This window comes from Suricata suricatta, chromosome 17 (genome assembly GCF_006229205.1).
Source record: "Suricata suricatta isolate VVHF042 chromosome 17, meerkat_22Aug2017_6uvM2_HiC, whole genome shotgun sequence".
In the NCBI taxonomy this organism is placed as follows: Eukaryota; Metazoa; Chordata; class Mammalia; order Carnivora; family Herpestidae; genus Suricata; species Suricata suricatta.
The window spans coordinates 3,555,875-3,578,665 of NC_043716.1; the positions used below are offsets into that span (position 1 = coordinate 3,555,875).

The following is a 22,791-nucleotide window of genomic DNA, read 5'->3' on the forward strand; positions in this document are numbered from 1 at the left end:
GGTGGCTCAGTCAATTCAACGTCCAACTTGAGCTCAGGTCATGATCTCACAGTTCATGAGTTCAAGCCCCATGTCGGGCTCTGTGCTGACCGCTCAGAGCCTGGAGCCTGCTTCAGATTCTGTGTCTCCCTCTCTCTCTGTGCCCCTTCCCCACTCAACCTCTGTCTCTCTCTCCTTCAAAAATAAATAAACATAAAAAAAAAAAGAGAGGGAGAAACTGATGGCGATTACACAACCGAACAGACGCGACGGTACCTGAAGTGTGAGCGGCAGCACCTGAGGCGGGAGAGCTGCCCTCCGCAGGCGGAGGTTCAGGCCTGGAGCAGGTTTCCAGAGAATAAAGGTATAAATTAGTCTGGAGCCACAGTCCTGTTCGGAACTGCTGTTACCGTGACTGTCCCCTGACTCGGGCGGTTGATGGCAGCTACAAGAAACCGGGGGCCCTCCCAGGAAAATATAAATTCTCGTCATTTTCAGGGCTTACTAGGTGTCTGCGCCGTGAAGACACCGGTGCTCCGGATCCCGGCACGACTCCACCTGCGCCCACACACCTACGTTACGCACTCTTCCCCGACCACAAGAAGCCGTCTCTGACCCCCAAGGTTCTCTCCCGGCCTCCCAGACCTCCCGGGGGCCGTCCGGCCGCTCCCTGGACGCGGCGACTGCCCGTGCCCCCTTCACCGGCCAAGTCCGGCCCAACCCCGAGACCTCGGCCACCCTCTGGCCCTGGGGCGCCATGTGATCCCTGCCGTAGCAGCTGGCCTCTTCCTTGAAGGCACTTAGCGTGATCAGAGAAAGTACCCTGATGTGGGGGCGTGCTTGGTCAATGGCTGGCTGCCCCAGCCAGATAGCAAGTGCAGTTAAAAAACCAAAAAGACGGGGCTCTGTTTTCTCGGTGCTATTGCTGTTGTTCACGACATGAAGGCACATGTTTAGAAAAATAAACGAACGCCGCACTGCAGTGTGTTTATTTCTTCTCCCCCAGAGCGGCTAGTCCTCTCGGTCTAGATGCACTAACTACTCTGGAGCAATGGATGCACAAGGCGCCGACACTGACTCATAGACCTGCACGCTTTACTCTAAGCAGATGAAACAGAAAAAGGGGGAAGTTGGGCGATTCCCCATAACGGAGAGCACTAACCCGATGGATGGTCAGGGCACTGCCCACGGGAGGGTCGAAGGTCACCCCTACATGACCCCCGCCTCCCCTCCGCCCCCTCTCCCTTCTCACCTTCCCCGGGCTCTCTGGACTCTGGGGACGCTGGCCTTCTCGCACGTTCCTCACCGTGCTGTGCTCCTCTCTGCACCAGGAGCTTCGCATCTGCTGTTCTGTCTGTTTGAAATGCTCTTCCCCTTAACCCTCAGTACCGCGGTCATTTCCCCAGGGAAGGATTTCCTGAGTCTCCAGTCAGGGCAGGCTCTCCTGTTACCTGACCCATCGGTACCCTGTCTGCTGCTTCCCCGGGTCCCTACCTGGGGATCTGTGGGGCCATCTAATCTCGGCCTGCCGACTAGAGCAGAAGCCGTGTCTTCAGCCACGGCGGGAGGCACGCACTGCAGCACAGAGCTTGGCACACAGATGGCCCTCACCGTCTGCTGAATGAATGGAGAATGTACAAGGGAAGGAAAAGTGTTAATCTGGACTCAGGGCAAAGACCTTACCAGGCTTGATAAAGCCTTTTCTTAGCAGGGAAGAGACAGTTTATTTCATCTCAAACATGCAAACGTGTACAAATGTGGGCAGAAGAGGGGCGCCTGGGTGGCTCAGTCGGTTGAGCATCCAGCTTTGGCTCAGGTCATGATCTCACGGTTCATGAGTTCGAGCCCTGCGTCGGGCTCTGTGCTGACAGCTCAGAGCCTGGAGCCTGCTTGGGATTCTGCGTCTCCCTCTCTCTTTCTGACCCTCCCGGGCTTGTGCTGTCTCTCTCTCTCAAAAAATAAATAAATGTTAAAACAATTTTTTTTTATTTCCCTGAAAAAAAAAATGGTTTCTGCCTCTCATGTTTCCCCAGAGCAGCAGGGGAAGCACGAGACCACAGCGCTTCTACGACAGCCACTGCCTTCCAGGGCTGCAAGCTGGTGCAGGGGGGAAGCATCCTTCCAGCTGGCCTCCCAAACCCCCGTGCTCGCCAGGAGGGCCGAGTGGGGAGGGGGCGCTTCCTAAACCACAGAGCGCTGTACTAGGTGGAGGCCGAGACCCAGGTAAGTACTGTGTAATGCTAGAACAAAACGGGTCCTCTTATGGGGGCATTTCCCAAACGTCAGCATTTCAAGTGTCACCTTCAGAATTCTTTGCCGCGTTCATATTTCATCCGCACCATAGATGCTCAGTGTTTTCCGTCATATTGCCTCACTATTATGCTTTTATAATAATATATTATTATACAAATATTATGCTTACTATGGTACATATTACGCTTATTTTTCTGCTTATACAGTTTAATTGAATAAGGAAATTTTATATTGCTGTGAAATCACAGGTTTCAAATGTTAGTCATTTTTATGTCTGTCACACATTGAACTATGCAACTCTTAAGAGGTAGAGTGTTTCTCAACAAATTTTCTAGAGCCCCCTTGCCTAATAACACGCTTCAGGAAATCCTCACCTAATACTCCACCAAAAATTCCATCACCAAACTGTCCGCACATTTCATTAATACAGAACTGAGTTCTATTATCAAAGCGCAAAATAAACAGTTTGAGAGGCTTCACTAGAGACTGCCGGGGGGACTGGCAATGCAGACTTCCTCCTGTGAAGCCGGCCGTGAAGAATTTCTTCAAGAGGAGGAGTCACAAACACCTGGAACGCTCAAAATGCATTTTTAACATAACGGTGGTTCACCAGAACTCACTGGCCATTGATTAAATTAAAACTACGATTATTATTTACATTAGCCACCTGCTGCTGCAGTAACAGATTATCACAAATTTAGGGGCTTAAAATGACATAGATTAGAACTTTATGTCCATGTGACTTCCCTGTACGTATGAAACTAAATTTGATTTTCTCCTGTAAAACTATCTCATGTCAATTTGATTTCCAGTTCAGGTGGAAGGACCTTACAGGACAGAGGAAAATTCCTCCTCCTCAACAGTATACACCACGTTTTCCAGCAGTCAGGAAACTGGACTTCTATGCATGGTCTTGAATAAAGCATGATCTGGGACCCAGAAAAGAAACCCCTCTGGCCACCCACTCATTCCTTACAGTCCTGGAGGTCAGAAGTCCAGAGTCAGTTTCACTGGACTGAAGTTATGGCGTCTCTCCGGGGCTGTAGTGCAGAATTCATTTCCTGGCCGTTTAGAGCCACATTTCCTGTATTCCTTGGCTTCCAGCCCCTTCCGCCATCTTCAAAGCCAGCAAAATAGCATTTTTTCAGTCACTCCCTCGCCTTCGTCATTCTCATCTCTCTGCCTCCCTTTTGTAAGGGACCCTTGTGATCACATTTAGGACCCAACCACATAATCCAGGATGATCTTCTGGCCTCAATACCCTTAATTCCTTGACAAATCAGCAAAGCCCCTTCTGCCATAGAAGGTGCCTGATTCCAGGGATCTGGAAGTGCGTACTTGGTGGGGGGCGGTGGCGGGGCCACCATTGAGCCTACCACATCACCTTCCTAGACTTTCCACATGAAAATTCAGCTGAGGGGCTCTAGAGACCTTTACAGTAGCCACTCCCACCTCTGTGTGTCCTTCAATGACACTGATTGTACTAGTCTAGCTCTTTGAAAGGACACGCTGGTCTCCTCAACCTCAGTATTGACACTGTGAAGGCAGGTGCCCTCCTTTGTCACTTTGGTTTCTTTTAGAAAACGAGGCCGTGCTCAGAAATGAACAGAGAAGCATCAGAAGGATTGGGTCACATCTGGGGTAACTGAACATCAGAAAGAATGATGAGGCCTGGCACCCACTGGCGGGAAGCGGGAGAGCAGCCTGCTTCCGGTGCCCCTTCTGCCACTGGAACCGTGCCTCCGTGGTTCTTCGTGGTGCTGACTTTCAGGCTTGGCCAATGCCAAAGTTAGAGCTCAGAAACGCCTACATTAATCAAGCTGATCTCGCTCACTTTCTTGTGTTTGTTCTCTTTTCCCAAGGCCCTGTCCCCTTGAGCATGAACTTTCAGGAGCTGTTTGGTAGGCCAGTGCCATGACCTCTTTTCTGGAACAGAGTCTGGGTAGTCTGACATGAGCCCTTTGTGACCAGCCATCTGTACATTTCAGCTTGGACTGAAGGGCACTAAACTCCATAGTTCCCTGAGTGATCTCACTGGCTGGGGGCCCCACGCTGCTCTCCCTCCACCCCTACCTTCACCTGCCCCCACCCCCACATCTGGGGTGCTCTTCGGTTCTCTTCCCCCACCCCCACTGGGACTTTCACTTAACCGCTAATCCTTTCCCTCATTAGGCTTGGTCATTGGCGCACAAACAGGGAAGTTACTGCTGTTGGTCTGGCCCTTTTTAACTCTACGTGAGAAGACTGGAAACTGAATCCCTAAACTGATGATGATTCAGCACATCGGCCTTGCACGTTGTGTTCTAAGTACAACGAATTTTGTTAGGAAGGTCTTGACCGTTGATTCCAAAACGGCCTGGCTGGTCATTACCTCAGCCCATTGTTTTACTCATCTAATGAAAACCCAGAAGAACAATTCAGCAGGTCAGTAAATCAAATAGCTATTTACCACAAAAGTGGACTCCTGCTCCAGCGTCCCCGACGCCTCATCCCGCACTCGGATCACAATAAAAAATCCAGAAGGGGCTGCCACCCCGTTCTCAAAACCTACAGATAACATGGCCTTTCTGATTGTGACGAAGGGAAGAAAGGCTGATGGTAGTCTTGGCAGGGACCTACTGTTTTATCCTCAGAGAGTCTCTCGCTTCCTAGGAAGGCAAATGGCCGACTCTGCCCTGTTTCTGAGGGGCGAGTGTGCACGTCGGAAAACCACCGGCAGAACTGCAATGTTACAACGTGCGCACCGGGGACACAACAGGAAAGGAGAACGCTGAATCTGGTCCCAGGACATTCGACAGGGGCACAGGTTCTCACACTGCAGGACACTGAAACCATCTGGGGGCCTGAAAGACACGGACGCCTGGGCCCCACCCCTGGACGGTCCTGGCTCACAAGTAACAAGTACTGTGGTGACCAGAAGAATGGCCCCTGGAAGGGGTCTGCTATTCAGTCCCCGGAACCTACCGATATATTACCAGGCACGGCCAAGGGCGCATTAAGGTTGCTAACCAAGTGCCCTTAAAATGCGGGAAATTATCCCAGACTAGCTGAGTGGCCACACGGAATCACAGAGGTCCTTAAAGGCAGGAAGGGACAGCAGCTGGTCGGCGTGAGGTAATATTACAAGGGCTCAATCCACTATTGTTGGCTTTGAAAATGGAGGAGGGGCCATGAGCCAAGGAACGGAAGAAGCCTCTAGAAGCTGGAAAAGGCAAGGATATCAAGCCAGCCCTGGACCCTCCAGGAAGGAACGGAGCCCTGTGGACACCTTGCCCTTTCAGCCCAGCGAGACGCAGGCCACACTTCTGACCTCCAGGGCTGTTGAGATGGCAGGTGTGTGTGGCTTCGAAGCCACCAAGTGGATGAAGATTTGTTATAGCAACAAAGGAAAAGGAACTCTGGCGCAGCCTGGGCTGGGGGCTGAGGTGGTTAACAGCCCCCCCCCCCCCCCCGGGGCTTCTGACAGGCACCAAGCCCAGGACCGCGGGGCCGCGGGGAACACCAGGACGTGCCATAAAGGCGCCCGGTGACGGCGCCCAGGAGCTCAGCGAGTCACCCCCACAGACAAAAGGAAACCGTCACCAGGTCGGGGCCGCCAGCCCCAGAGACGGCCGCAGAGGCTGGCCGAGCTGGAGCCCACCCAGCGCGGGCACGCCTCGCCACTTTGGTGGCTCGAATCCTGGTCTGACCCACTCAAGACGCCCCGTCTGCTTTAGATAAAGAGCAGGTAGAGCGGCAATAAGTAGATTTTCTTACTAACGTGCTCTTTCGAGGAAGGAACTCGCCAGTAACCGAATTATATGCAAATATATGAACGGGTATATTCCTGTTAGCACCATCAGGAAAAGGACTCCAACGTCCTCTCCTCTGGGAACTACTTTTTTTTTTTTAAGTTTATTTTTTCTTTCCTTTATTTGCAGTTTTTTAAAATTTATCTTATGCTTGTTTATTTTTGAGAGAGAGACCAAGTGCAAGCAGGGGAGGGACAGAGAGAGAGGGAGACACAGAATCTGACGCAGCTCCAGACTCCGAGCTGTCAGCACAGAGCCCGATGCGGGGCTCGAACCCACGAACCGTGAGATCATGACCTGAGTGGAGATCAAGAGTCAGACACAACCAACCAAGCCACCAGGTGCCCCGTGTGTCTGAACCATCACAAAGCACTACTGGGGTTATAAACGTAGAGGGTTTGCCCATTTACTTTAGCAAGATACTTATTTAAGACAGATGATAACAGACTTTATTTAGTTACGGTCAATGCAATAGCCCTGTAGGAGGAAATGAACTCGTTCTTCACGGGCATCGAGAAAAGAGCTTGCTGCCTGGGTCAGCCAGGTGCAGCCCTGCCTTCTGGGTGAGGATTCATCTATTCCCAGGCTGCCGCGCTCACATATCCATGGTCATTTTCTTGAAAACCATGTTGTCACCAGCCTCCATGGCACTATCCCCAAAGCTAAAACCTCAGAACCTTCCACCTTTCTCTCCCTATGTGGTCTTCCTCAGAGAGGAAGGGCAGGGTGGTAGAAAAGGCAGTCATGAGCATCAGGTACGTGCACTGGAATTTTAAGGCTGTCACTTATGAGTGGTGTGGCGTTGAGAGGCCCGTCAGCCACTCTGAGCTCCATCTCTAGCAAACGGGGCTAACGCTGCCTTTGCAATGCTGCGTGCGGATCCGAGACAATGACAGTGGTGACTGCGCCTCGCGCACAGGAGGGGCTCTTGCTGAATGGCCGGCTGCACGGACGCCCCACTGCTGCCATGCGCTCACACATCACCTCCATGCAGAAGATTCTGACGTCCCTTCGCTGTGGTCCTGTGCTCTCATGGAGCCCTGGTACCAAACCGCCCAGCGCCTATGGGGCATTTCCAACCGGAAGGCTCACTGCCATCTCTAACTGGGCATCTCCTGGATGGACTCAGGGTCTCTGCTCACAAACCTGTGGCCCTCCCGGTCTCCCAACTGTCCACCAGGGTACAGATGGCACCGGTCACCTGCACCCGCCCTCTTCCCCTCCCTTCCTGCCATGGTGGCTGTCAGGCCCCGCCCCTCTGTCAGTCCCTGCCCCACACACCTGGACCTCCAGCCCAGGAGCTTTGCCGGTGCCCACCCCCCCCCTTATGCTCGGTTTCTCCACAGCCGTCCCTCTGTGGTGTGTAAATCAACCTTGCTCCGATCAGATCTGCCACACCGAGTCCTGAACACAGATCTTGGAGCACCTCTCTGTCCCGCGGCGTGGGGTTGATGAGACGGGGCCGGTCCTACCGGAAACGCAGATGACGCGGGCTCCCCGCGGCCTGGGGTGCCTGACACATGCCCAACGCTCTGAGCCATCTCACAGGTCACCACATGAAGGAAAAGCTCCTGGCAGCTCTACGCGGCTCGGAAAACAACATATTTTTTTATTTTTTATTTTATTTATTATTTATTTATTTTTAACAACGTATTTTTTTAAAGCATTGACAAAGGACTGGAAATTTCTTACCAAATCTCTTTGTGCAGGTGAGTTAACCACAATCTGAATTGGCCACAAACTGCCCTCAACTGCGTCCAATCGCAACAATGGACACAAAGCGACATCCCGAGTTTCCCAGTACTAAAATCACTTAACCACACTCCAGCCTTTCATATTTACATGGCAAACGCAATCGATGCCAGACCTGTTCTTACCGTTTTGTTCATCCAGTTCATTCCCAATCTCCTTCCCCATCTGCTTCTGGCGGCTTATGATAGAGGACAGGGCATCGAGGCCTGCGTCCTGTTCTGAAAGGAAAAGTAAAACGGGCCACTGAAAACCAAAGGCAAACAATCGGAAGTCCATACCCAGGCATGTAATGCAATTCAACATGTGGTAAAAGCAATATAAGGAAAAGAAAGAAAAAACAGTTAATATTATTAAAAGAAAATAAAGAAAACCAATTATTAGATACCTACCTCATACCTTAAGCTGAAATGATTTCATTCGTATTTTAATTTTTTTAATGTTTATTTATTTTTGAGAGATAGAGACAGAGCATGAGCAGGGGAGGGGCAGGGAGAGGGAGACATAGAATCCGAAGCAGGCTCCAGGCTCCGAGCTGTCAGCACAGAGCCCAACACGGGGCTCGAACTCACGAACCATGAGATCATGACCTGAGTTAATGTCAGACGTTTAACTGCCTGAGCCACCTAGGTGCCCCTAAAACATTTTCCAGATAAATTAAATTTAAAGATTACAAATGAAATAATGTAAGTTTTGACTATATCAGTAAACTATCTGATGCTTAATACATAAAGAGGGCAACCACAGCTCAGTAAGACAATCTTCCAGCTTTGTAAATGGGCCAAGGATGTAGACGTGAAATTCACAAAAGAATAAAAAAGGAAAAATAAATAAAAGCTCTGACATCACTACTCTTTTGTTTAAATACCCATCAAAATAACAACGATGAGATTTTTTTTTTTGGATTACCGGATCTCTAAGGATTTAAAGGCCTGCTGATGCCCGGGGTTACCTAGCGTGTGATGGGGAAGCTCCTATGTGCTATCACGGACTGCAGGTGACATAGCTTTCTGCAGAGCACATGGGGCCTGTCTTTCCATCGATCAGTTCCATGTGTAGGAATGTGAGAACACATTCAGATAGCATGCGGTGAAGCATGTACGGAGATATTCCTGGACACATTTCCTGGGCTGGGTATCAGTTTTATTGCCTCTGAGCCCCGACTTCACCCTTTTTGACTATTCAGTGAAAATACATCTGGAGCCATTAAATACTTCTCCCCTTGCCAGCTCTGTCAACAGACAGGCCTGCGGGGACATGGAGGGGTGACAGGGTCGCCTCCCCGGCTGTAGCCTGCTCTGTGCCGATGGTGGCCAGTGGCACCAGGAGGACAGCGACCCCGACCACACCCCCACCTTGGGCCGTTTCATAACAGAATATGTCCAGCTCAACACTGCCCTGAGCACAGTATTCCCTGGCACCCGGAGGGCAGATTTCCAGCAAGTTCTGCTGGCTCAGCACCGCAACGGCCCCCGTACTTCAGTCCTGGGGGCATGGGGTGTTTCCTAGGACACTCGATCTCGGTCCCAGAGCACCTTACACCTGCTATTTCTGCCTCCTTGCTACTTGCTAGCCAGTCCCTCGTTACTCCGATTCCCTGCTATGGCTGATAAAAATATTCAGTTTTCCCCGTTCAAGTTTCTTTTCCCTGATTGGATCCAGACTGATACGTTTGTAATAGCGAAACACTAAGAACTACTGAATGCCCAGACACAACGATTTGTTTAAAAACATACAGTATATTCCTAAGTAAAACACCAATAGCTACTAAAAATAATAGGATACGTGAACATTTTGATATTAAAAGAAGTTCATGATAGGTCAGTAAGTTTAAAAAAAAAAGCAGGATGCTAAACGACGGTGGAGTAAAATAGCAGTTTTGTTTTTAAACATGAAGCTGTATTACTTTTGTAAATTCTGAAAATTTAAAGACAAAAGAATTCAAGTTACTCTAGATATTGTCTTTAAAACGCAACGTTGTTTGTTTGTTTGTTTAAGTAGGCAATTTCAGCAATCTCTTTGAGCTTTTTCACTTTGCTTTCCGGTGCTTTGGGAAGAACGTTCTGGGGCTGCATCTAATGGCTCTCTCTACGCCAGCAAAACACCAGATGAGGGCAACAGACCATATGTGGATTGACTTGCTGATGGGGATTTTTCAACGACTGCTTCCCAGAGAGGCGTGATCTGGAAAAGCAGGAATCACGAAGGTCTTTTCTCACCCAAGATCACATGGACTTTACTTATTTTTTTCCTAGTCTTTTCATGGAATTAAGCCATGACACTTAACTTGTTAATTCATCTGGAATTTATTTAAACTAATGGTGTGAGGTAAGGACCCCTTAGTGATGTTTTCTGACACCGTGCACATTTTTAACTATACAAATGACCTGCCATCTCCAGGGACTGGTCCAAGGGACCATTTTATAGCAAAAATCACTTTATAATGAGGTCCTTTTGGTCTTCAGTAACAACCTTTTGGAAGGCCTCCAAGATAAATCTATCATCGGCCCGGTGCTGCTATAGGATGACCGACGTTATGGTAAGATTCCAAATGTATCCCAAGAATAATCTACATGAAGGATCAAGGTCAAGTGTCAACCCAGATTAAAAGGGAAAACAATTTAAAAAGAGGAAAGGAGATTCTTACATGGCTCCAATTAGGAAGAGGATCATTACAGTCCTGAAGTCTCTTTATCTAGTAGAGACGTAGCCTGTGAATGAAAATACCTGTACTCACGCTTCTCTTTCAACCTTGACCTATGGTCCGACTTAACTGCCGGAAGGTTGTCTTGCTAATGCAAAACAGAACGAGGGTGAAGAATTCTGTGCAGCTCAGACCGTTTCTGCAAGAACTTAGCACCTCCTCCCCACGTGAAAGTGCGATCCAGAATCCAAGGCCACAGCCGGTCCAGGTAATGGAGACGGCGGTGTGTGTATCGAGAACAGCCTGATGGCCGGCGCACCTCCAGGCTCGCCGCAGCACTTCTAAGGGGACATGGTGCGGTCACCTGAGAGACAACGGGCCAAGATAAATGCCGCTGGCTGCTCACGTCACACAATCGACACCCACGTGACGATGCAGCGCCGTGCAGAACTACGCCAATGTCACGCTCATAGCTCGTTACCGTAATCCGCCCCCACCCACAGCCCAAGGCACCACGACAGCATACTCCTCCGCCACATGCCGTGCTCCGTCAATCATGTCAGTAGCACAGTGGCGTTAAGGTCTAAAAATGGAGGAGCACCGTGCTCCACGTAAAAACGGCCCCAAGGATGTCCTCATCCCAATCCCTGGAACCCGAGAACGTGTGATCTTACGTGGCTAACGTAACTCTGCCGATGTGACTAAGGCTAAGAGGAATCGGAGACGGGAGAACGTTCTGGGTGATCCAGGTGGGCTCAATGTAATCGTGAGTCCTCAAATCAGACACTTTCCCAGCTGCGCTCAGAGGGCGCTGTGAAGGAGGGTCGGAGGGCTGCAAAGTGCTGGCTTTGAACGGCGAGGAAGGGGACTGGGAGCCAAGGGAGGTGGCTGGCCTCTAGAAGCCAGAAAAGGTGAGGGAACAAACTCTTCCCTGGAGCCTCCCGAAAGGGACCGGCCTTGCCAAAACTTTCGTCCTGGCCCAGTAGGATCCGTACTGAATTCCTGACCTACAGAACCGTAAGACGCCACACTGGGATGCCGAGTCACCGAGTCTGTGCAAATTCATCGCAGCGGCGACAGAAAACTAATACAGTCATTGTCTTGAAAATCCCTCTAGAATAATTAGGTGTTTCCATGCTTCCTAGCTTTAGACATTCCGAAAAACCATCCTCTAACTGAACACCCTGTAATGGTAGGAGGACTACTGGTGGCTGTAGACTGGAGAGGGACAGTCGACATAATGTATTTTTGCCAAAACACAGAAGACTCGATTCTGAACAAGCCCGCCGAACCTAACTACCAATTTGCAGAAAATATGGGGGGCAGAGCAGGATGTTAAACAACGTGAGGGATGACAAACAGCAGGGTCGTGGAGGAGCCCAGGGCGGGTGACCCTCCTTCAACAAGGAAACTGCAAGGGAAAAGACAAGAGCTGGCAACAGGAACTGTTACCAAAGACATTTAAGGGACATGTCATCAGTTGCAACGCCCACACATGCATTCAGATCCTGAACCGAACGACCTAAAGAAAGAAAAACAAGAAGAAAACAAACCAAGAACAAAAGCCATCATGGGACAGTCTGGGAGATCAGAACATTGGATGTTCGATTATATTAAGGAATCGCTATTAACTTATTCATGAGGGTGGTAGGGGCATTGCATTGGTATCCTTACCAAACCGGTCCTGTCTTCTGCAAACACACTCTGGGGATATATTCCACAATATCCACTGTTGAAAGGATGCGAGGTCTAGGATATGCTTCAAAAATAATGCAGGTGATGGGGCGCCTGGGTGGCTCAGGGCATGATCCTGCGGTTCGTGGGTTCGTGGGTTCAAGACCCACGTCGGGCTCTGTGCCGACAGCTCAGAGCCTGGAGCTGCTTCAGAGTCTGTGTCTCCCTCTCTCTCTGACCCTCCCCAGCTCACACTCTGTCTCTCTCTCTCAAAAATGAATAAACATTAAAAAAAAATAAAATTTTTAAAAAAATTTTTTTAATGTTTTATTTATTTTTGATACAGAGAGAGACAGAGCATGAGGGGGGAGGGGCAGAGAGAGAAGGAGACACAGAAACAGAAGCAGCTCCAGGCTCTGAGCTAGCTGTCAGCACAGAGCCCGACGCGGGGCTCGAACCCACGAACGTGAGATCTGACCTGAGCCAAAGCCAGAGGTTAACCGACTGAGCCACCCAGGCGCCCCCCAAAAAAATAAAATTTTAAAACTTAAAAAAAAACCCAGGTGACAGGCAGGATGGGAAGAGGACAGACAGAGATGACACAGGACTGGTTATGCGCTGCTGGCTGATGAAGCAGTTGATGGGCAAAATGCAACCATCACCTTATTCTCTACTTATGCAGTTTTGAACTTGTCCACAGCAAAAAGTTACCCATATTTTAACCAGTAAATAAAACAGAGGGATATTCCTAACAGCTGCAACCTCAGGTCCCCGACTGAGCACGTGACAAGGGCCCCGGCAGGTAGGGCTATGTCTTCTTTTTCCTGTATTTTTGCTCCAGTTCTGAGCCCAAGTGGTGGCACAAAGCATCCTTAACAAATACGCTTAAATCAAGGACTGACTAGAGAGGGCCGGCCCCCGAGGCTTGCCTGCGGAAGCCGGCAGGCTCTGCCAGCGTACGCCAGGGCCTGCGGCCCACACAGGGTGGCCTCCGAGCTCAGGCAGCAGGGGACGTAGTTGATGTTGTGCTGCCCGGGGCCCAGAGAGCAGCACGGGGGAGTCTCACACTGGACGCAAGGAGGTGCCCTCCCTGGAAAGTAAGGGACAGCGGGGGACAGTGGATAAGCTGGATGAAGTTAATTACGACGTTGGGAAAACTCCCAGAGCAAGTCCCAAGAGTAGGTGTTTTGTTTATTTATTTTTATGTTTATTTTTGAAAGAGAGAGAGGGAGTGTGTGTGTGTGTGTGTGTGTATGCAGGGAAGGGGCAGAGAGAGAGGGAGACACAGCACCTGAAGCAGCTCCAGGCTCTGAGCTGTCAGCACAGAGCCCGACGTGGGGCTCGAACCCACGAACTGTGAGATCATGACCTGAGCCAAAGTTGGACACTCAGCCAACTGAGCCACCCAGGCGCCCCTATTTATTTATTTTGAGAGAGAGTGAGCAAGTGGAGAGGGGCAGAGAGAGAGGGAGAGAGAGAATCCCAAGCAGGCTCCGCACTGTCAGCACAGGGCCCAACATGGGGCTGGAACTCAGGAACCGTGAGATCATGACCTGGGCCTAGAGTCAGGTCACTCCACCGACGGAGCTGCCCAGGGCTCCCTGAGAGTAGATGTTTGTTCACATTCTAAGATTTGAGACAAGGAATCCTGGCCTAGGTGACAGCTTACTTTTAGAAAGGGCGCCTAACAAGAAAGTTGTCCGTGCAGCTACGGTTTCAAGGGCTCACAGACGAGCTCCCCAGGTTTGCCTGTCCGGCTGGCCGCGCCCCCGCCCCCACGTCACGTGGCAACACCACGAGCACAGAAGTCCAGAAGGAATGCACAGCTCTGCTGGATCTAGAAAGACCATCTACAGAACAATGGTGAGAAGAGCCGGCATTAAGAAACACCATCAACCGAGAGACCGTGCGTGAAGGTGGGAGGCTTCACACCTCCTCCTCGGTCTGACCTGTGACTCGGACAAGGGTCCCAGCTAGCCTGGAGGTCCCCTTCCTTGGCCTCATCTCGGGGATTGTCAGACTGTCAGCACCCCACCCGTCTTCTGCCTTCCGCCGTCTGTGCTTGAATTACCGCCTGTGCAGCACAGAGGCAAGGCTGGCTAACTGGCTGTACCAAGGCCGCGCCTCTCGCTGGGAAGGGAGAGCGTTCACTGCGGGGGTCTCAGAGCTGCCGCTGAGCTGGGACTGCGGGATGAGTTTCAGAGCGTTTCTGAGGGTCGACAAAAGTCCAGGAAGGCGAATGGATTCCACGGGCGGAAGGAAGTTAGAAATGACCCTCGTGGTCCCTTATTTCTGTCTGGTGCAGGGCCTGGCCAGGAAGCAAATCCATGGCAACCCCAATGTATCCCGAAGCTTCTTCGGGAGAGAAAAGGCGAAGCAGGGTTTTATGTAAAGATCGCTTTCAGTCTTTGTGCTTCTCCTTGTAAAACCGCCTGCAAGGGAAGCAAAGAGGAAGACAGCATTTCCAAACCCCAAGGTGAGGGTAGGAGAAATCTCCCCGACTCCTTCCTCTGCCCGCCCCGTCCCTACCCCTGCAACACCCCCGAAGGCCGGCGGGCTTCCAAAGGGCCTCACACTGTGGATGTTCTCTGTTTTGGGGACTCAACACAAATACCTACAGGCGGCATCCTCTGCTGCCCGACCGCCCTCTCCATCCCTGCACGCAGCACCTTCCCTGGGAGAGGGGACCCGTCTGGCTGGACACAGCTTCTGTCGGCAAAGCAGCAACAATGCTGGAAAACTCATTACAACTGGCTAGCAAGACACCCCTTTCGGGAAGCGTGAACCCCGAAGGAGAAGGCACCACGAATGAATGGCCCTGCTCCGCGTAGAGCTGCCCCGCTCTGCACCGTCCGTTCTGCTTCCAAACATGACAGTGGGGGAAGTGCAGGGAATTAAAGGTATCACGGAGGCTCAGAGTTCCATTTGCTACATAAACTCAGCGTGCAGAGGGAGTTCAAGACGGAAGGAGGCTTCTGCTTCTGGCCAAGAGGGGCTGACAGGGACCTGATTTACTTCTGGCCTCAAACAACCAGGGGAAATAAACAAAACAGACACACACACGAAACCACAGGCAGAATGCGCAAAAGGACCGTTTCAGGAGAGACGCGGCCATCAGGAAACGAAGGGCAGCGGTCCCTGAGGGATGGGGCGCAAGCGAGATGAGGTCTAGGTCTGCCCCAGATACCGCCCAGTGTGGGGACAGGGGGACAGATGGGGCCCAGCGGCGTCTCTCTGTTGAGAGGGATCCAACTAGGTCAAGGTGGTGAGGGCACACAGGGCACAGCGCGGAGGGCAGAGAGCGGCGCAAACAGAAGCCCCGGAAGTTTGCTGGGGACCCACCTCGAGGCATCAGCCGAGTGTTAATCAGGATACGTGCGTAAGACACCAGCCAATGCCAGGGACAGAACCACCTGAGAGGAGGAAGGGGGGAACGATCCTCTGAGCTCAGACTGGGTTGGACACAGTTCCTCTTCCCACAGACCCGGTGGCCTCATGGGTTACGGGGCATCAGAGTCCTCAGAACGCTTTCAGTCCAGTGGTGCTGGGCTCGGTTGCCTCTATTCTGGTGTCTGCAGACATCTTCCATAAAGGGCCAGTCAGTATTTGGGGCTCTGTGGCTCGTACGGTCTCTGGGGTATTCAGCTCTGCGGCTGGAGCAGGAAGGCACACACAGATGCTGTACGAATAAACGAACATGGCTGTGCTCCCATAAAACTATTTATGGACACCTACCTTCGAGTTTTATATAATTTTTGCAAGTCATGAAATCGTCTTCTCTGGACTATGGTCAATGGAAAAACCGTTTTTAGCTTGCAGACCACACAAAATCAGGTGGTGGGGGAGACGTGGCCCACAGGTCATGGTTTGCTGACCCCTCCTCTAAGGTGGTCCTGGTCCACCTTACAAAACAATACCCACATAACTGAACTGCATCCCAGAAAAAAAAAACCCTCAAAGATATTTCTAGAAATAGAAAAGTACTTAGTACCAAACAAAGAAAAATTCATACCTAGCATCCAAACAAATGTTCCTACCCTAAGATTACAAACAAAGCAAGGCAATCTGCTCTCACCATTTCTAGTTGACATTGTACTAGAGGCTGTAGCAAGTGCAATGAGACAAGAAAAAGAAATAAAAGGTGTCCAGACTGAAATGAAGAAGGAAAACCACAAAAATTAACAGAAAAGGGGGCGCCTCAGGGGCTCCGTCAGTTAAGCATCTGACTCAGCTCAGGTCACGATTTCAGGTTCGTGAGTTTGAGTCCCACGATGGGCTCTGTGCTGACAGCTCGGAGCCTAGAACCTGCTTTACATTGTGTCTCCCTCTCTCTCTGCCCCCCCTCCCCCGCTTCTGCTCTCTTTCTCTCTCAAAATTAAATAAACATTTAAAAAAAATGTTTAAAGAAAGATTACTGGAAAGCCCCAAAAATACATGGAGATTAAATAACATGCTTCTAAATAACACATGATCCAAAAGAAATCTCAAGGAACTTTTAGCAGATTTTGAACTAAATGAAAATGAAAACACCACAAAATTTAACAGATATGGCAAAAGCAACACATATAGTGAAATTTATAGCACTGCATGCGTTAGAAAAAAGAAAGATCTAAGATCGACACCCTAAGTTTCCACACCTCAGAAAACTAGAAAAAGATGAGCAAATTAAATCCCAAGTAGGCAGAAGAAGAGAAATAATAAATATAAATCAATGAACTTTAAGCAGGAAATAACAGAAAGATCAATGGAACCAAAGCTGTTTTGTTGAAAGAACAATAAAATCAGTAAGCCTCTAACTAAAATAGGACACAACTAATATCAGAAATGAAAAAAGCAGACCTCTCCATAGACCTCATGTACATTAAAAGGAGAATAAAGAAATATTATGAACAACTTTACGCCCACAAACTTGATAACCTAGACAAAATGGCCCAATTCCTTGCAAGATACGGCGGACAAAATTCACACAAGAAGGAACAGATGATCTGAATGGGTTTATGCCTATTAGAGAAATTGAATTAACAATCACCTCCCCAAACAGAAAACACTAGGCCCGATGGGTTCACTAGTGAATTCTACTAAATGTTTAAGGAAGAAACTATACCAATTCTCCACAATCTCTCTCAGAGGACAGAAGCAGAGAGAATACTACCTCGTTTTCTGAGGCCACCACTGTCCTAATACCGAAACCAGACAAAGACATTACAAGAGAAGAAAAACACAGACCAGGGTCACTCATGCATACAGATGTAAAAATCCTCAAAAAAAAATAGCCAATCAAATCCAAGAATGTATAATACACCACAATCAGTGAGATTTATCCTAGGTATGCATGCCTGGTTCAACATTTAAAAATCAATTAACGTGGGGTACCTGGGTGGCTCAGTCAGCTGAGCATACAACTTTGGCTCAGGTCATGATCTCGTGGTTTGCTGAGTTCAAGCCCTGCATCAGGCTCTGTGCTGAAAGCTCAGAGCCTAGAGCCTATTTCAGATTCTGTGTCTCCCTCTCTCTCTGCACCCCTTTCCCTCCCCTCCCTGCCACCTCTCTCTCTCAAAAATAAATAAACACTAAAAAACTTAAACGTCAATTAATGTAACCCATCATATCCACGGGCTAAAACAGAAAAATTACATGATCATATCACTAGATGCGGAGAGAGTAGTTCACAAAATCCAATAATGAGAAAAGCTCTCAGTAAACTCAGAATAGAGGAGAATTTCCTCAACTTGATAACAGAACACCTACAAAATCCCTAGAGCTAACATCACACTTGATGGTGTGAAACCAGAAGCTTTCCCACTAATATCAGGTACAAGGCAAGGTTGCTGCCCCCCCCCACTCCTTTTCAACACTGTGCTAGAAGGTTCTAGCTAATGCATCAGATGAGACAAGACAACACAAGAAAATACGCACAGACTGGAGAGAGAGAGAGAGAGAGAGAGAGAGAGAGAGAGAGAGAGAGAGAGAGAAGAAAAGAGAAAAGAGAAGAGAAGAGAAGAGAGAAGAGAAGAGAAGAGAAGAGAAGAGAAGAGAAGAGAAGAGAAGAGAAGAGAAGAGAAAAGGAAGGAAGGAAGGAAGGAAGGAAGGAAGGAAGGAAGGAAGGAAGGAAGGAAACTTTGTTTGCAGGTGATAGAATCATGTACGCAGAAGATCTGAAAGAAGTGACCAAAATCTCCTGGAACTAATAAGCATTTATAGCAAGGTTGCAGGATATGAGGTTAATATACAAAAGCCATTCACTTAACTATTAACCAGCAACACACAGGTAGAATTTAAAATTAAAAACACAACACCATTTACATTAGCATCCTTCAAAATGAAGTACTTAGGTACAATCTAACAAAATATGGACAACAGCTGTAGGAGGAAAACTACAAAACTGATGAACGGAATCAAAAAAGAACTAAAGGGGAGCTGTTCCATAGATGTGGACAGAAGACGCAATATTGTCAAGATGTCAGCCCCCCCCCACACACACATTATGGATCCAATGCAATTTCAATCAAAATCCCAGCAGGTTACTTGGTGGATATTGACAAACTGGCTCTAAAATGTATTATTGTTTGGCAAAGACTCAAAAGGAGAAGGAGAAGAACAAAACAAGAACACTGATACTACCCTGACCACAAGATTTACTCTAAAGCCATAATAATCAAGGTATTATGGTGCAGGTCAAAGACAAGTAGATCAACGGGACAGCATAGACCGACCAGAAATGGACCCACATAGTCAACGATCTCTAACGAAGCAGCAAAGGTAATACAGTGGCACGAAGAGAGTCTTCACAACAAACGGTTCTGGAATAAGTGGACAATCACACGCAAAGAAAAATGCATCTATACACAGACCTTACGCCCTTCAACACAAAGTAACTCAGAATGGATCACGGATTTAAATGTAAAACACAAAACAAGAAAACTCTAGTATTACATAGGAGAAAACCTACATAGCCGTTGGTATAGCAATGATTTATTTATTTATTTTTTTTTTAGAGAATTCACTTCTTCTTTCTTCAATGTTCTTTTCATTATGGAGACCCCAGTTTCTAATATATATATCCTTTTCCTTCTCTTTAAAGAAACTTTAAATCACTTCTTGTAAGGCAGGTCTATTGGCAACAAATTCCCTCCACTTACTTTGATTAAGAAGGTCATGATGGGGTGCCTGGGTGGCTCAGTTGGTTAAACGTCCGATTTCGGCTCAGGTCATATCCTGTGGTTCATGAGTTCGAGTCCCGCTGACAGCTCAGAGCCTGGAACCTGCTTCAGATTCTGTGTCTCCCTCTTCCCTCTCTCTCTCTCTGCCCCTTATTGCCTGCCCTGGCAAATCTCCTCCTTTTCTTTTTAATTAAAAATATTTTGGCTTATTCCTTTCTGTATTTTTAAAATGTTTATTTATTTTTGAGACAGAGAGAGAAAGAGAGAGAGAGCACAAGCAGGGGAGGGGCAGACAGAGAGGGAGACACAGAATCCGAAGCAGGCTCCAGGCTCTGAGCCGTCAGCACAGAGCCTGATGTGGGGCCTGAACCCATGAACCCGCAAGATCTTGACCTGAGTCGAAGCCAGACGCTCAACCGACGGAGCCATCTGGGTGCCCCTACACTCTTCACCTCTGTTAGAGCGTTTTCATCGCTCTAATTTCGTTTTGATTCTTTCTCTCTGCTTACCTTGCCCGCCTGGTTTTGAAACCTGTGTATCCATTAGAGTCCATCAGCAGTGGACTATGATTTAGCACTAAGAAGAAATCACTATTAAGCCATGAGCAGGCATAGAGGAAACCTAAATACATATTACTAAGTAAAAGACGCCAGTCTGAAAAGTCTACCTGCTGTATGATTCCAAATACATGACATTCTGAAAAGGCAAAATATGGAGAAAGTAAAGATCAGAGGTTTCTGGGGCGCCTGGGCGGCTCAGTTGGTTGAGCATCCGGCTTCGGCTCAGGTCATGATCTCACGGTTCATGGGTTCAAGCCCCGCGTCGCGCTCTGTGCTGACAGGTAGCCCAGAGCCTGGAGCCTGCTTCAGATTCTGTGTCTCCCTCCCTCTCTGACCCTCCCCTGTTCGTGTTGTCTCTCTCTCTCTCTGCCTCTCAAAAATAAAAAACATAAAAAAAAAAAAAAAAAAGATCAGAGGTTGCTAAGGGTTGAGGAGGGAGGGAACAGGTAGGGCACGCAGGAGTTTTAAAGAAAGTGCAAATACTCGGCATAAATAATCTATCGGTGGACACATGTCACCACACACTTGTCCAAACCCACTGAATGCACACAACCAAGAGTGACCCCTACGGTAAACCATGAACTTGGGGGACATGGTGTGTCAACGTAGCTTCACGAGTTGTAACAAACATACCACTGGGGGGGGGGCCTGATGTTGGGGGAGACCGCACGGCTGGGGGCAGAGTTATGCGGAAACTCTCCATGCCTTCATCCAGATTCTGCCAAGTCCCTGAAACTGCTCTTTAAAGAAATAAAGTCTTTGAAAAGAAAGAAGTCAAACTTCCTTATTCACACAACAACCATTTGTATAGAAAATCCCACAGGCTCGATGAGAAAGCATTTAACAAATGAGTGAGGTTAGCAAGGTCGCCTGATCCAAGATCAATAGAGATAAATCGGTTGTACTTTCACACACTTGCCAACCATCAGAAATAGACATTTTAAAATAGCATTAATAAGAGAAGAGAGAACATGAAATACTCAGGGATAAATCTGATAAAAGATGTGCAGGGCGTGCACGTGTCACAGGAGGGCAAAACGGAACCATACATTTTAAGCAGGTGCTATCAATGACAGGTCACGGGTACCTCAATAAAACCTTTTGTAAAAAGAAATAGAAAGAATAACGTATCTATAACACACAAAAACCATGTACAAAAATCGGAACATGGAAAACATCTATGCACACATAAGGAAGAGGGCAAGAATATGGTCTACCTCTCTCGGGATCCCACTTACGTGGAAGTAAGTGTGTACTTATGTTAAACACACACGTGTGCTTATCTCAAATAAGCCCGAGGAAATCTACACTGATCTGTTTACAGTGCTGACATTAGAGAAGCAATAAAGAAAGCTTTCCATTTTATACATCCTGGTTTTGGTTGCAAGTTCTGTAACAATCTTGCGTTACTTCTGAAATTAAAAAAAAGAAAAATAGAAGAACGTACGAAAATAATTAGGCTTAAAAGTCACCGGGCAAGATGAACTTGAAGATAAGAAGCCAACTGGGCTCATTTTGTATGAGAAAGAGATGGGAGGGGCACCTGGGTGACTCAGCTGGTTGAGCATCCGACTGTAGACTGCAGCTCAGGTCATGATCCCGGGGTCGTGGGGTCCAGCCCTGCACGGGCTCTGCACCTGAGATTCTCTCTCTCAGATTGGAAGGAAGGAAGGAAAGAAGGAAGGGAGGAAGGAAGGAAGAGAGAGGGGAGGGGAGGGGAGAAGAGAAGAGAAAAAAGAAAAAAAGAAAAAAGAAAAGAAAAGGAGGAACATCCGGGGGCTCAGTCGGTTAAGCGTCTAGCTTCGGCTCAGGTCGTGATCTCACAGTTCACAGGTTCAAGCCCCATGTCAGGCTCTGTGCTGACAGCTCAGAGCCTGGAGCCTGCTTCCGATTCTGTGTCTCCCTCTCTCTGACCCTCCCCTGCTTGTGCTCTGTCTCCCTCTGTCTCTCCAAAATAAGTAAACACTAAACAAAATTAAAAAAAAAAAGATAAAGAAGAAAGGAAAGGAAAAGAAAAAAAAGAGTGCTGTGTGGAGGAGTCCCATCACAGAGTAAAGGGAGGTGGGCACAGGCCTCAGCTCACCTGGCTTTATCAGTCAGAGCCGCGAGCACACGCCCTCTCCCAGTGGCGACCCACCGTTTCCCTGGGCTACCTGGACGGTTGACACCGTCTGTCTGTCCCCTGGGTGTCCTGAGGCCCAAGAGCCAAGAGCTCTCAAAGGCCAACAGCTTCCCCTGTGACAGTCAAGGAGTCCAAGGAGCATTCGAGGCCATGGGGCAGTTCTGACCAGGTTTCCGAGCCCGCACTCTAGGGGTGTCCCGTACCTTGGATAATTTTCTGCTGCTGCTGCCGGATTTCATCAAAACCCAAGCCTCTGGTCTCCTCTGGCTCCTCAATAAGCCAGGGGTTGGGTGCTCCTCGCTGGGCCCCTCCAGTCATCAGGCTGGACCTAGGAGCAAGGGTAGATGCGTTCGTTACGTAACTCGAAGAAACAGAGCTCCGCTGCCAGCGACTCCCACGAGGCCAGCCTCACGTGCTCTGAAAATGCCGTCTGACCGCAACTCACTGCATCCTTAGTTCAACGCCAGCAAGCGCGTGCCGCGCCGGCACAGGCCTGGTCCCCCGGAGAGCCACAGCCCACGGGGGACCCTTCTAATCCTCCAGGACACATCTGAGTCAATCACAGATGAGGGCCTGACGTTTCCAGAACACGTGGCCACATGGAAGCGGCCTTTCCTAGGCCAAAGCTGGCCTCAGGCTACGTGACACCACAGGCACAGGTACTATTTCTCAAGAAGATGCCGGTGTTGCCACCACCACCGATGACGGCATGAAAACGTGACCGCGGGACTTCTCATTAAAGGGTACGCGGCTGCTCACAGACGGACACTCGTACAGGGTTTCAGACTGAAGCTCACGAACTAACACGGCGCTCATTACAGAACAAATTCTTAATTCTCCATCTTAATCTACACTCGCC

The 22,791-nt window shown here is 48.9% G+C and overlaps 1 protein-coding gene across 1 annotated transcript in view; it reads right to left on the reverse strand.

The window, feature by feature from the left end:
- STX8 (syntaxin 8) overlaps positions 1-22,791 on the reverse strand; it is a 235,230-nt gene that overhangs the window by 169,875 nt on the left and 42,564 nt on the right. The window contains exons 5-6 of the mRNA XM_029928332.1: positions 22,136-22,260; positions 7,901-7,993 (exon numbers count right to left, since the gene is read on the reverse strand). Of these exons, the coding sequence (XP_029784192.1) occupies positions 7,901-7,993; positions 22,136-22,260 (218 nt within the window). The remainder of the gene's footprint in view (positions 1-7,900; positions 7,994-22,135; positions 22,261-22,791) is intronic.